At 41.1% G+C, this 14,993-nt stretch overlaps 1 protein-coding gene across 4 annotated transcripts; it reads right to left on the bottom strand.

The window, feature by feature from the left end:
* Window positions 1-10,388: 10,388 nt before the first annotated feature.
* MIS12 (MIS12 kinetochore complex component) lies at window positions 10,389-14,930 on the bottom strand. 4 transcript variants are annotated; one of them, XM_039507535.1, is made up of 2 exons: window positions 14,799-14,930; window positions 10,389-13,603 (listed from the first exon to the last, which is right to left on the bottom strand). In XM_039507535.1, exon 2 carries the CDS (start codon window positions 13,563-13,565, stop codon window positions 12,930-12,932), a length of 636 nt encoding a protein of 211 aa, XP_039363469.1. In that variant the 5' UTR covers window positions 13,566-13,603; window positions 14,799-14,930; the 3' UTR covers window positions 10,389-12,929. The 4 variants fall into 4 exon arrangements, with proteins under 4 accessions (XP_039363469.1, XP_039363470.1, XP_039363471.1 ...); XM_039507536.1 differs by lacking the exon at window positions 14,799-14,930 and adding an exon at window positions 14,471-14,791; XM_039507537.1 differs by lacking the exon at window positions 14,799-14,930 and adding an exon at window positions 14,084-14,285.
* Between the last annotated feature and the right edge of the window lie 63 nt (window positions 14,931-14,993).

The following is a 14,993-nucleotide window of genomic DNA, read 5'->3' as shown; positions in this document are numbered from 1 at the left end:
GGTCAGACTAGATGATCATAATGGTCCCTTTTGACCTTAAAGTCTATGATTCTATTATGTTAGTGTTAAGATATAAGCAGCACATACATACTGTTGCTCTCCAGAGACAATGCCGAGGAAAGAAGCCAAAACCCTGGCAGGTGTCAAACAACCATTAACAGCCATTGTCCAGCAAGGGAGCTACAATTCAGTGACTTGCCTGCATAAAGCCACATCAGGGGAATTGCTCAATCTTGCCTGGGGACTCAGCAATGCCCACCAGACATGCCTGGACTTGTGTTCTCCAAGCACATGGGACTGAGGGTATAAAACAGAACACAGGGGCCCCATGCTTGGCCTTTCTTCTGCCCCCACCTATGCTGCAAGCAACAAAGACACTCAGAAGACTGAAGACTCCAACAGAAGAGTTTAAGTTTAAGGGACAAACCTGTAAATTAAGGACTGCAATATTCAGTGGCACAGACGCCAACTTTCCTTGGCGACAGTGAGTGCTCGTGCCCCCCCGACCCCAACTCCACCCCGTCCCTGCCCCTATTGGACCCCTCCCTAAATCCCCGCCCTGGCCTCGCCTCTTCTCCAAGCGCACCATGTTCCTCCTCCTCTTCCCCCCTCCCTCCCAGCGCTTGCCACGTGAAACAGCTGTTTCGCGAAGCAAGTGCTGGGGAGGGGGGGAGAAGCAGGATGCGGCGGCGCACTCAAGGGAGGAGGCAGAGGTGAGCTGGGGTGGGGAGGCGGGGCGGGGAGCTGCCGGTGGGTGCAGAGCACTCACCAATTTTTCCCCGTGGGTGCTCCAGCCACGGAGCACCCCCGGAGTCGGCACTTATATCCAGTGGGGTGAGAAAAACTGCTTAATCTAGATGTTGCCCAGTGTAATAGGTTTGAGAGTTTAGACTGCATGCTTATATATTTTATTTTATTTTGGTAACTAACTCTGATTTTTTGCCTATCACTTATAATCACTTAAAATTGATCATTTATAGTCAATACATTTATTTAACTGTTTATCTTTACCAGTCAGTTTGCCTGAAGTGTCTGGTGACTCTGCTCAGGTTTGCAAAGGCTGGTGTATATCCACTTTCTATTGATGAAGGGGGGAACCAATTAATAGATTTGCATTGCTCATCTTGAGCAGTGCAATACAGAATATTCCTGAGGTACGGTGCTGGGAGTTGGGGGGATTTGGCTGGGGCATTTCTCTGTGTGATTCATGAGTGGCTTTGGGAGCATTCATGTAATCTCGCTGGGTGTGGGGCTCCACATGCGGGTGTGCTGAGTGACAACAGTGCCCAGAGGGGCTTGCTGCTTGTCACTAGAAAAGCATTGTGAGAGACAGCCCCAGCTGGAGCGTTAAGAGGGCACAGCAGTCCCACAGTCCCAGGCTGCACCCCAGGGGTCCCATCATATATAGTTCAATTCTTCTCCTGATAATCCCATGTTTGTTTTATACACACCTAGCCTGTAGGCACTCAGCTAGTAATGGATCCCATAGAAAATAGGTAGGAGATAAAGGGTTAACCTTATTTAATAAAGCCCAAGTATTGAATACCAATTACCATGGTAACAAGAGCTGTTGAGGTTTAGAAGTGCAGTTTCCCCAAGACTCTCATTTACACAGAAGTCTTATTTGACTGAATATATTAGTATCAGCTGAAGCATGGTGACGCAATCATATTTATGAAGGTATTGCTTTTTAATTGGTCTCGACAAAGTGCTTCAGCAACTCAAAAGTTGGAGCTGGGGGTCTGAATTGAACTTGGGATCAGCAGCGGCTCCAGGCACCAGTGCTCCAAGCGCGTGCCTGGGGCGGCAAGCCGTGGGGGGACCCCTGCCAGTCCCTGCGAGGACGGCAGTCAGGCAGCCTTCAGTGGCGCAACTGTGGGAGGTCCGCCGGTCCTGTGGATTCAGCAGCAATTCGGCGGTGGGTACACCGAAGCTGCGGGACTGGCGGACCTCCCACAGGCGTGCTGCCAAATCCGTGGGACCGGGGACCTCCTATAGGCATGCCGCCGAAGGCAGCCTGACTGCTGTGCTTGGGGCGGCAAAAAAGCTAGAGCTGCCCCTGCTTGGGATTGTGAGTCACTTACTGGCCTGCCGCTTGCCTCAATATACAGTGACTTAATTGTGTCATTGTTAGAGACTGGGTCTCTTTTCTTGATTCACTGTTATTGTGACAACTGGGTTATGTAATCTGGATGGAAAAGAAACTTCCCATGATCACCACTAACCTCTAGGACACACGAATTTGTGATCTGTGTTTTGGTTTCTTATAGCTGAGCTGACAGAGCAATCCTAAATAAAGATACTTTAAAAAAAAGTGTATTTAGCCCTTGAGAGAGCATCCTCTAGCAAACACCCTTTCCTCCTACTCCACACTGAACCCCATTTTCTTCAAGACAAGCCCTCAGTACCTTGCACCAAGGATACTGCTCTGCAGTGTTATTGGAACCACAGTTACTAAGTGTACTATGCAGATCAAATATGATATACTTTTTGAGTTGGTCGTCTGTCCATCACTGATGTTCCAGATAGGGGTCAAAGGTCAATCTCTCCTAAGAGACAACAGATATTGTAACTGGAGGTTGTGGAAGCTGCTTCTGGTGAATCCTAGAACAGATCGTACAAACTAGCGATGTTCCTTTAACATTTATTGCCTCAGTCGGTGAAACTAATAAAGGGGGATTCAGATAATCCACAGATGTTCACTTTGGTGCTGACATAACTGCATTAGTTGACAAAATACACCAGAGCAATATTCTTTCTGCAAATCTTCTCTGAATTGTTTTGCTGCCATTGGTTAGACTTTCATTTACATCGTAACCTCTTGGTCTCAGCCTTTTGCTCTTCTAACTTACATCCCAGCTCCTACATGATCACTTTGAGGAGCTAACCTTTTAAAATGAAGGTTAGATCACTGATGGATTCTCTCTTCTATTCCTTTAAAGCCATATACAATACAAAAGTGGGGGTCAATCCTGCTCCCACTGAAGTCTGGAGCAAAACTACCATTCATTCACTGGAAGACAGAATGGGGCTTCACACTTTGGAATGCGTTGCATTGAGAACTACATTTGTTCAAACCCTTTGCTATTATTTATACAAATACCATAGCCATGCATGATGCTTTTGCATGCAAATAAGGCAACAAGGTCTCTGCCCCCAACAATCTTAGAGTCTGAATTATCACAGAGCAAGAGATGAGAAAACACTGTTTGGTGGGAGGAAGTAACTAAGATGGCAACAGAAACCAGTTTAAAGCTAACCTGAGGATTTTTCTTCATTGTATTTGTCTTGTAGAGGACCACTTGCAATGCTGATTCAGGAATGTTTTGCACTTTGTGTAGCAGAGGAGGACAGGACAGGCTGCTTAATTTCAATACTGGAGGTAGAAGATTATTCTGTCTTTTTTTCATGAGTACAAAAAGATGCAATGAGCAAGACATTTAAAGGAATGCAAATATTCAGCTCTATTGCTTTACATATCTAGTTTATTTTTCTTTTAGTTTTGACCTGGCACAGAACCATAGCATTACTGCAAACTAGTTAGTTATACTTACAGATTTTGTTGCTAAAAGAGACAAACTGGACACACATGTCTTGGTGTTAGCTGGAAACCTTAGTTAGTATAATTTCAGTATTACCAACTTTTGGAAAGGGGCTGAGCTTATATATAGCTCCACTACTTCTGATTTTGTGATAGAAAAGCGAACATGGGACAAGTTAGCTGATGGTCGACTGAATCTCTGGCATTTACTAAAAACCTTCTTTATACAGGTGCCCAGTAAAGTCTGTTTAATATTTTGTTCTGGAGTAGTCAAAGACAATTAATTGGACTGTACCATTTGAGATATGGATGTACATTTGCAGAAAGGAAGGCTTTCAAATGGAAGAAACTTTCTGGCATAGTTCTTAAGGAACAGCTATTTAATTATATAGCGTTTTGGCCTTTTAAAGAGGGAAAGATTCTATTTCTGCAGTAGACTTTGGGACAGTGGCACAAACCACTCTCATATATTCCAGTTAAGGTGCAGATAAATTGGGAAAAAATCACCTTCTTCTGGGCTCATTTTTTCAGTGAATAAGTCACAGCATTTAACAGACCTCATACAGACCTGGAAGAGCCGTGTAAATTGCATTTATATTGATGTGTTTAATACAGTGTGTCTTTTGGACAGGTCACAGTTGCAAAACTGCAATTCAGCTGAGGGGTTCTGATAATGTAATCATACATTACTGCAAAGCTTCAGTGGAGTGGTTATATGTTCTCAGAATCCTGAGAATAGACTTCTAAAATGTAATTAATGTGCTGAATATAATATACCAGACCTAATCTAGATAGCACAGAATGGGTTCTTATGGGTGGGTTCAATAATTCAAGAACAGGTATCAAAGTAAATCAGTCTTAATATTCTCTAGTTGTCATAACGAGTTTTTCCCAGTGGGATTCTTTCCACAACTGGGCAAGTGAGAAATGACTTCTTTCCAGAGGAACAGTGCTCTGCCTTTCACTTGTAAGATGCACGCAAATGTCATTTCAAATCTTTCTAACTCTGTCTACAGATTGGAGTAAGCAAGTTTTGGAATCCATGTAAATGCATGCTTTTTTTTTTTTCTGTAAAGCTTTTTCAACCTTTTTGGTGACCTGTGACCAATACAGTTGTTCTCTTAAGGCAGAAACATATTGGGGTCAGTTTGTATAAGCTGTTAGGTTCTTGTCCAGTAGAGCTCTAACAATAGAATTTTATAGCTATGCCAATTTACACCAGCTGGGGATCTGGCCCAATATGTTTATACTTTCATAGAATCATAGAATATCAGGGTTGGGAGGGACCTCATCTAGTCCAACCCCCTGCTCAAAGCAGGACCAATCCCCAACTAAGTAAAAAAAAATACAAACAACTTGATCACAAGAGGATGAAATAATATAATATATAAAAAGGCATTCCCATGGACTCCAAAATTTGTCAATGCCAAGGGGTCTGCGTCTAGATGGCTGATTAATTTCTTTCTTTATCAGCCACATAGGCTTCAGAGAAGTTAAATTTGAGATTAGCTAGTCAAAACCCCAAGTACAAGCCCCTAAGAGTCTTGACTTAGGTTACAACTAGCAAGAAACACCACTGATTTAAGACAGACTTCATTATTGTGATTAGAAGCAGCTCTATTCACCACCTGGAAGTGGTCCACGGGCCTCAGTATGAAAACCACATCTCAAGTGGTAGAATTGCAACCATAGCTTAGAAACAGATTTTAGTTGAACCTAAAATAGCAGCCAGCTTAGATGACAACTGTGCTACTAGCAGGATATCCTGATTTGATAGCTATAGAAGAAAAATTTAAATATAGATTTTACTTTTTTATTTTTGTATTCCCTATATGAAAATCTCAGATGGTTTGATGACACTAAGGATTTGCAGGATAGAACCCAGTTTGATCCCTGGCAAGAGAACACTTTTAGAAGTTGAAAGTTTCCTTTTAGTCTTTTGTAAACAAATTAATCTATCCTGCTGTTAACTCCTTCAATTATAAGAGTTTTAAAAAAAACAATTTACTTGTAGCTATTTACACTCTGCTGACATTTTACATTTCTCTGCTCAAACAATGCAACTCACAGTGTTTCCCTTTGATTTTGTGAGGTTTTTTTTTTTGGCAGAGATATGATGTTTGGGTTTCAAACACTGCTAGGCAATGTTTTATTTTAAAAAAACCAATCTTTTTAATTAAAAATAAGTGTGTGGAAACATGGCTATTGATTTTTACAATTTTATAAAAGCTTGAATTTATAAAATAATTGAGCCACATATGATTTAGCACATTCTTCTAGGGCAAAAGGAGTATTTTATACACTTTTAGAATAATTTGCACACCACCAACCTTAATAAAAGGAACTGGCATATACACAGAGAAGTCAAGTGGACATTTAATTACCTGCTTCTTAGTTAGGAGAGGCAGTTACAAAAGGGGTCATACTTAATAGGCTCCTGGCAATAGCTTGCTTCTGGGACAGCTGAAGAGTGTCCGCTTCCCAGGATTTGCCGAATAGGTGATAATGGTGTGGGAACTGGTTGTTGGAAGGTATAGCTCAGAGTTCCATTGCAAGTAGATGACTGGGCTGCTGCAATCATCTGTCTTGTGGTGCAACTGAATGCAAGAAGCCACAGAAGCATTTTTTATACAAAAATAGTCTCAAGAAGCCAGTCTGCCATCAGTACTTAATGATCAAAGTTTATTACTTTAAAAGAACCAATAGGCTTTTTCAAACAGGAAAGCCCTTACCTGTATGTCTGTAACAGGCAATAGGGTACCATCTCAGTTCCTCTTTTCCTGCAGTCATTCTTCAGTACTGAAAGATGATCCCCAGGCTCTACCCTTTCCCAATATGCCCTCCTAAAAGGAAATTAAGAGATGACCTCCCAACCCTTCCCCAACTTTTCCCATGAGACAGGGCTGTTCCTTCCATTGCCTGAAGCTATCTCTGAGGGAGAGAGACACTTTTAGGGCCTATGTCTGTGTTTTTCCTGACAGAAAAGTCAGGTAATGTTGGGGGTGGGGGGGAAATACCTGTGGCTTAGTTGCTTTTAATGCTATTAAGCAGTTAGAAATAATACATCAAATATGATTGCAGATGCGACAATAGGTGTCCATGAGATTAACTCTGTGTGATGTCCATGCTTGTGAAAAAGGTTAAGAGCTCCTGAGAGAAGCCTCCCACCACCTGTGAATTGGGAGTTTATTGTCCTTGTTTTACAAATAGGGAAACTGAGGGAGCAGAAGGGTTAAGTGACATTCCCAAAGTGCTACCATGAATCAGTCAGTGCCAGAGCTGGAAATAGAACCCAGGTGTCTGTGCTCCTAGACCCATGCTGCAAGAACTACACCACACACTATAGTGTGCACCTGACTTTTTCAGTTGGACTAGTGTGTATTCTGAGCACAAGTCCTGCTGTTCAAAATAGCACTTTGAATGATGAAGTTAATGTTGTCAACCTTTTCCTAGCATTTTATGTAGTGAGAACACCAGAAGCCAGCAAATGGAATGCTGCAGCATGCCCATGCATGAGAAGAACGCTACACCATATTGCATCGTAATAGTTCCCGAGGAAGAGTTCTGATGGCCCCAGTTACATTATTCTCTCTCTCTCTCTCTCTCTCATAGACTGTGGAAATTAAATAAAGGAAGAAAAACTATACTGTTAAGGATTTAAATTGACAAATACAAAACTGTGACAAGCCAAATAGTCCATCATTTTATCATGTTATTCTTTTAGCCTCACCATGTTTTTTGTAGGTCAAATAAATGAGGCTTCATACTTCTTGTTCATGTACATAATGATGTAGACTACCAGATCGCTATCCCTAAGGGCTTACAGTCTAAAAGCCCATCTATTATTTATATTGTATATAGAATCATAAATGTATATGGTATTTTACAGACACATTAAAGACCCAAAGAATTTAAAAGCTGATCCTTCAAAGGGATCCACAGGGATGGACCCTTATACCCAACACAGATTTCCCCCTTGATTACAAGAGACTTCTATGCAGGCATAAGTGTCTGCCCATGTATATCCCTTTCCAGGATTTGGACTTCGCTTACACTTTCTAGGAAAAGTGGTAAATATATGTTATTGGTGGATGGAGAATGAAGGGCAAGAGCAGCAGCAATAAGATCATGCAGGAGTTTTATTTGGTGATGCAGTTGCTATGTGACAATGGTAAAGAATAATTTTCTTCTAACACTGAACAATCTTTTGTAATCAGTAGGTGAATATTTTCCTTTGGCTGATTACAAAAGAACTGATTTGTCTCGGGAGATATTCAACAATTCTTGGTGTATATGAAAACAAATTAAATACTCAGTCTGTGGATGTCAAAATATCATCCAAGTCTCTTGATGCCCTCTACTGGCCAATATGCTGTGTACATGAAAGAACAAGTATCAGAGGGGTAGCCGTGTTAGTCTGGTTCTGTAGAAGCAGCAAAAAGATGGCCTTACCTACATGAAAGAACAGGTGTAGTGGTTTGTTGTGCTCCTAGTTCTGCAGGACAGGCAACAGGGTATTATCCCGGTTTGTCCTGCTCTTCAATGACTAGACACCATTATAATTACACATTACTGGTCTAATGTGACACTAGCCACTTATTAAATCCACATTCCATTGATTCACACCACATATCAGATAAACTGGAGTTTGGAACATGGCAATTTAGCAGGGAAAAGTCCAAAAAGGACATGATGGTTTTGAAAGAATGTATAGTACTCTGTTGAAATAAGAACAGGAGTACTTGTGGCACCTTAGAGACTAATAAATTTATCTGAGCATAAGCTTTGGTGGGCTACAGCCCACTTCATCAGATGCAGACTGGCGCATATAGTAAGGAGATATATATACACACATACAGAGAACATGAAAAGGTGGGAGCTGTCCTACCAGCTCTAAGAGGCTAATTAATTAAGAGAAAAAAACTTTTTAGTGATAATCAAGATAGCCCATTACAGACAGTTTGACGAGGTGTGAGAATACTTAACATAGGGAAATAGATTCAGTGTGTGTAGTGGCTCAGCCAGTCTCTATTCAAGCCTAAGTTGATGGTGTCTAATTTGCAAATTAATTCAAGTTCAGCAGTTTCTCGTTGGAGTCTGTTTTTGAAGCTTTTCTGTTTCAAAATTGCCACCTTTAAGTCTGTTACTGAGTGGCCAGAGAGGTTGAAGTGTTCTCCTAATGGTTTTTTAATGTTCTGATTCCTGATGTCAGATTTGTGCCCATTTATTCTTTTGCCTAGAGACTGTCTGGTCTGGCCAATGTACATGGCAGAGGGGTATTGCTGGCACATGATGGCATATATCACATTGGTAGATGTGCAGGTGAACGAGCCCCTGATAGCGTGGCTGATGTGATTAGGTCCTATGATGGTGTCACTTGAATAGATATGTGGACAGAGTTGGCAACAGGCTTTGTTGCAAGGGCAGGTTCCTGGGTTAGTGTTTTTGTTCAGCGGTGTGTGGTTGCTGGTATTTGCTTCAGGTTGGGGGGCTGTCTGTAAGCGAGGACAGGTCTGTCTCCCAAGATCTGTGAGAGTGAGGGATCATCTTTCAGGATAGGTTGTAGATCTTTGATGATGCACTAGAGAGGTTTTAGTTAGGGGCTGAAGGTGACGGCTAGTGGTGGTGTTATTTTCTTTGTTGGGCCTGTCTTGTAGTAGGTGACTTCTGGGTACTCTTCTGGCTCTGTCAATCTGTTTTTTCACTTCAGCAGGTGGCTATTGTAGTTTTAAGAATGCTTGATAGAGATCTTGTAGGTGCTTGTCTCTGTCTGAGGGATTGGAGCAAATACGGTTGTATCTTAGAGGTTGGCTGTAGACAATGGATCATGTGGTGTGTCCTGGATGGAAGCTGGAGGCATGTAGGTAAGTATAGCGGTCAGTAGGTTTCTGGTATAGGGTGGTATTTATGTGACCATCGCTTATTAGCACAGTGGTGTCCAGGAAATGGACCGCTTGTGTGGATTGGTCTAGGCTGAGGTTGATGGTGGGATGGAAATTGTTGAAATCATGGTGGAAAAGAGGCCCTTGAGGAATTCCACCCGTGAATTATTAATGTACAAAAGAAATACAATTTGTCTATAGTGTAATAGCATGCAAGACTTCTCTCTATGCCAGAAACTACATCAACCCAATTTAATTAATAATGGAAATAAAGCTGTACGCTTTGATACGTTTGAGCATATAATGGTCCTCAGTACTTTGCATATTCATGCCAACATGTACAACACTCCTTCTGCATACTGTGCCTATTGTAGTCTGAGAATCCACATTGCCTATTACAACTGATAGGAAGTAGTGAAGTGTTTCAAATGTATCTTTATTGCAGAGAAAGGTAAAATATATACAGTCTGCATAAGGTTACATGTAGAAATGTATCTCCTGCAAACTTCCCAAAAATGTTAACATTCTGGCTGGGTTTTTTTAACATTGTTTCACTTAAAAGAAGAGAACATTCTATAACCTGATAAAATAGATGGACAACAAACTTCTCAGGTCTATCTGAGGACACAACTTTATATTAGTAAGGAGTTTGGATGACCCAGTAAACCAACCACCTTTAGCAGGGTTAAACCCCATGATTTATTTATTTTTTTAATCTATTTGAATGTGTTTGTGCCCAAAATTCAAGATACCCATTGTTCGTGAGGTTAAAATCATAGTAAAGTGCAGTTAAAGTTAGAGTGTTTTGCTTTTCTTATCCAGCTTGGAGAATATGTATTTGGTGAACAGATTTAAAATCCACCATTATAGAGTATCTATAAAAGGTACTCATTTTATCCCAAGCCAGTCCCTATCCTCAGCACTATTTATCATTATATTACTCAAAACATCATCCTTGTTTTTTAAAAAGTAATCCCTCCTTAGTCCATGGGATATTTAAGGAAGGATCCACTCCTTGGGGAAATGCTGACATTACTAGCAATGAATGATAAACACTATCAGTCTCATTTGGGGAGGGGGGGTGTCTTCACCTACCACTCCCTGTCCCCACATGGACTTTTTTTTTATTTCTTACTATAAAAAAATCAACGTAATTGTTGATTATGCTATAGCTCCTGTTTTATGGACCTATTTAAATAAGCACACAGTAGATTTGTAAGGCTCAGAAAGGAGCTTTTAATTGTACCCTGAAGAAAAGATGGTATCTGTAGTCTTCATCTCCTGCCTTGCCAAATGTCTGTATTACTGTACTCCTACTATTGACATCCACACGTTTACTTAATTTTATATTTAAATTACCAATTTAATTTTTTTGTCCTGCAGTAGATTTCCAATTAACATTCACTGTTGTTCAGAATGAAAACTAAACTCCCTTGGGGCTGTCTGACAAAACAATATCCACAGATTTGTTGTAGTCATATTGCTCAAAAAAATTGCATTAGCAATGAAGATTTTTGAATGAGATTTTTCTAGCACAGTAACAGAAAATTGCATCACACTATCTTATGAGTTATTGGAATGTTTATTTACTTGTCACTTAAATCACACTCTTAATAGAAGAATACGGTAAAAGGATGCAAGTTCTACAAAGTGACAGATGAATGACTTTTCATAAACTGGCATGTTTAGTTCAAAGTATGGGCAGTAGCCTTTGCAGTTTGAGGGAAGAAAAAGTTAAACACAACTATGTACTTTATTTATAAAAGACACCCTAAGCTGCATCTTAAAAACTAATCTGCTTATTCAGTATCTGTTCCTAATCCTCTAACTATAGTTTTAGCTGCAGCCATACAGTAGCACAGAAGCTTATTACATGTAAGAATGAGTAGTGGGGAAATGAACGCTCAGATTTTACTGATCAAAAAATGCAGATAAATAAACAATGTTTTAAGTATATATACAAAATGAGTCTCTAAATAAGATACTTTACAATGATTTCCATTAGAAAATCTTTAGGTGTTATTTAATGCACGTTAGTTCACACAAAGACTAGTGTTAAAACATTAAAAGTTAACGTCTTTGGCCAAATTTTCAGATGTGGACACTGACTTTGGGTGCCCAAGGTGAGTCACAAAATGTCACACTGGGCTCACAAAATCAGTGGACACTTCAAATTTGTTGACCTGTTCTTTGAGCATATTGAGCTGATCCAGAAATCTTCAGGTATTTGACAAATTTCATAGATTAGCATAGAATATTTTATAGTATAGTTTCAGAATGCATTGAACAAATATATTTTGTCACTTTATGTATAATTTTTAAGTAGCTCTCAAGTTATACAGAAGTTAAACATCGTTCAAGCAAGTATCTTTTAAAAAGTAAGGAAGTTTTGCCCCTGTAAAAGTTAAGCTTCTTTTTACTATACTAATATGCAAATAAGGGCTGATCCAAAAGGCACTGAAGTCAATGAAAAGATTCACATTTACTTTGATGGATTGTGCAACAAGTCCATATAAAGTAAGCTTAATTCAAGGACCTCAAAGGACTTCACAAATATTAATCAGTCCTCACAACACCCATTTAAGGTAGGTGAGTATACCCATTGTATAGCTAGGCAAACTAAGTTTTGCTTTTAGCAAGAGTCACACAATGTATAATGCTGTGCTGACACTACAATAAATACTATGGTGCAAGAAAACTTTCAAAGCAGTCCAGAGTCTTGAGTTATTCTGCTGTAGCTCATATCTGTCTCTTATCAGACACAGCACTGCACAGTGTGCACCTCCTGCTCAGAGCAAAACTATTCATTTGCAAAATTGGTATAATCACCTACTGTACATAGGTTTGTGACTACTGATTAATATTTGTGAAATACTCCCACTAGAAACAGGAAAGATCCAGGCCCTCTGTCCTGTCTTTGTTAACTCCTTCAGCATATCAACCACTTTTTTTTTTTTTTAAATACTGGAAGTAATAACTAACCCCTCCATTTTAGAAACCACTCACCATTGTCTAGATTAATTCCAACTCCAACATTTATTAAATGTATTTCTCCTCAAGGCCTAAGTTTTACTATGTCACATGCTTAAATTTCTAAATGGAACATTTCAATACTGACAAGTCTTGACTTCCAAAAAATAGTTTAAGATTAAAATGCTTCTAACCTATTGTACATTAAAGAAAAAGCTTCCTATCTACTAAGGTTGCTTAAATGAACTAGTGCAGAGAATTGAAGTCTTCATTACAATGCACTTATTTTGCATCTGCACTTCTACCATTCAGACAATTCATTTAGACATTCTTCGGGGGGTAAAGTTATTTACTTAAAGAAATATCTATGCAGTATTTATAGAATTCAGGAGGGGAAAATGATGGTTTGCCAGAATATTGCACTCACCAGCTTTCAGTCAAAACCTGGTATGGCAAGGAAGAGGGATCCTCAAAAAAATGTATTGTGACAAAAGTATTGTCTTATTGGTTTCTCTGCTGCCCTTTCAGTACTTCCTTTACACTACATGGAGATTACTTTTTTGCAATCTTTTGTTTTTCTTTTCAACTTCCTTTAGTATATCTTGCAGTTTCTTAGACGTTTGCGTCAAGAATGCAAAGCTTTCCTTTAAATTGCTAGTCCCGTGCTCTCTGCATATGTTCTCAAGCCCATCAAACCACTGGAGGGTCTTCTCAAGTTCTGCCTGAACCTTTTTCTGTTCTTCTAATTCTGCTAAAAGGGCCTGTCCAGCAGACACTTCAATCTTGTATTGTTTCTGTAGTTGATCAATTTCACCTTGAAGAGTTTGAAACTGTTCCTTACTGTAGGGGTACTGCTCATGGACCTTGTCTTCAGGAAGTAAAACATTTTTAGGAATGTTTAACACCAACTGCAAAAGCATTTGTTCCATTTTGCTGAAGAGGTGATCAAAGCGCTCCTTCATGAAGAGAAGAAATTTCTCTGTGCTCTTACGGATTTGGAATGGACTGATCTTAGAGTCAGGACAGCCTTCTAGTTTCTTCAGAATGACTCTTTCCACAACCAGCATCATTTCAAACAGGTAGTCTTGAAATGCAATGTAGACCCTAAGCATACATGTCTGAGGGGTAAAACCAAAGAACTGGGCTTCATATGCCATAGGATTCACTGACATCTTGGCTAAAAGAAGTCAACCATAGACAATGTGGAAATCTGTAAAGGAAAAAAGGAACATAAGTACAAATCTGTATTTTGGAAAGGGTGAGTTGTATTAGCAGTCTATTACAGCATTAACCTCACTTATGAAGAGCAGAGGTCAAGTTTGAATTTAGGGGAATTTAAAGAATTTGGTTCTTAATCTAGTCCTTTCTCTGCCCAGCAGGACATAATTTGCCAGTCTTTGACTCAGAGGAAACTACATCCTATTCAATTACCAGTGCTAACTATGACTAGAACCTTACATTAAAATCTAAATTCTATTGTCATTAGGCCCAAGGAGGGATTCTGTAGAATGTAAATGGAACCTTCTTTTGTAGTGTTTGAATGCACAAGTGATGCGTTGTGTCAACAGTTGTAGACCTCTCTGAACATATTACACTGTGTTATAAATATGTCAATATCTTAACTGTTTGGAAAAGCCCTGCAGACATAACTATCAATACAACTGTCACACTGTGTATAAAAGCAGTTTGCCTGTCACACTGGAGCTGAAGGCTCTGGGCTGCAGGTATTCCAACAGAAGTCTTCTCCAGCATTTGTGTTGACATGGTAGGACCAAGACCCCAATTAGTCCATTATAATAGGATGCGCTCCCCCTTTAAGCAGTTTACCAGCCTTTATCCCACTAACAGTCACAGACCCCTACTGTGTACAAGCCTTTTCAAATCAGACCAAGGGCCAGGCCGACACCTTGGGAAGGTTTTCAGTGACTGACATTGGTCATAATTGGGGGGGGGGAATTCCCCCTGAATAATTAGCCACAGCATTAGGCTCTCAGAGAATTCAACGCAGGGTGAGAGCAGATAACAGCAGGCAGCTCTCACTGGGAGCTTTTCCTCAGCAGATCTCAAAGCGCCTTACCAAGCAGGTCAGGCTCTTTAGCCCCATTGTACAGATGGGGAAACTGAGGCAATGGGAAGGGCAATGACTTGCCCTAGCTCCCCCAGCAGGCACAGCGCCAACCCGCAGCCTGGTGCTCTATCCCCGCGGCCCTACCGCTGCCCAGGCCCAATGCGTGGGGGCCGCTGGGGCCCTCAGGCCCCGGCTTCCCCTTGGCGCGGTAGGAACCGTCGCCTGGGCCCAGGCTCCCGAGGCCTTGGGGACTGGGGCGCCACCGTCCCCGGCTCCCAAGTGCGAGGCGGCCGCAGGCGTGGGGAAGCCTCCCCGCCCACTCCCCGTGGCCTCTCACCGGGCGGACGGCGCCTCTCGCGCTAGCCCGGACGCCGCTTCCCGCCTCATTGGAACGCCCGCCCCCGGGAAGAGCCCCACCACTCAGCGCCCACCTCCCAAACCAATCGGAGCGCCGCCTGGGGCGGGGAGACAATACCCCGCCCAATCACAAAGCACGTCTGACGGGGGACGTCAGAGCGCCCGGGAAGAAGCG

The sequence above is a fragment of the Mauremys reevesii genome, linkage group 20 (genome assembly GCF_016161935.1).
Source record: "Mauremys reevesii isolate NIE-2019 linkage group 20, ASM1616193v1, whole genome shotgun sequence".
Classification (NCBI taxonomy): Eukaryota; Metazoa; Chordata; order Testudines; family Geoemydidae; genus Mauremys; species Mauremys reevesii.
This window is presented reverse-complemented; position numbering and strand designations above follow the sequence as displayed.

Coding starts and splice junctions, on each gene's coding strand:
- MIS12 (XM_039507535.1), bottom strand. CDS start 13,565: ATGTCAGTGAATCCTATGGCATATGAAGCCCAGTTCTTTGGTTTTACC.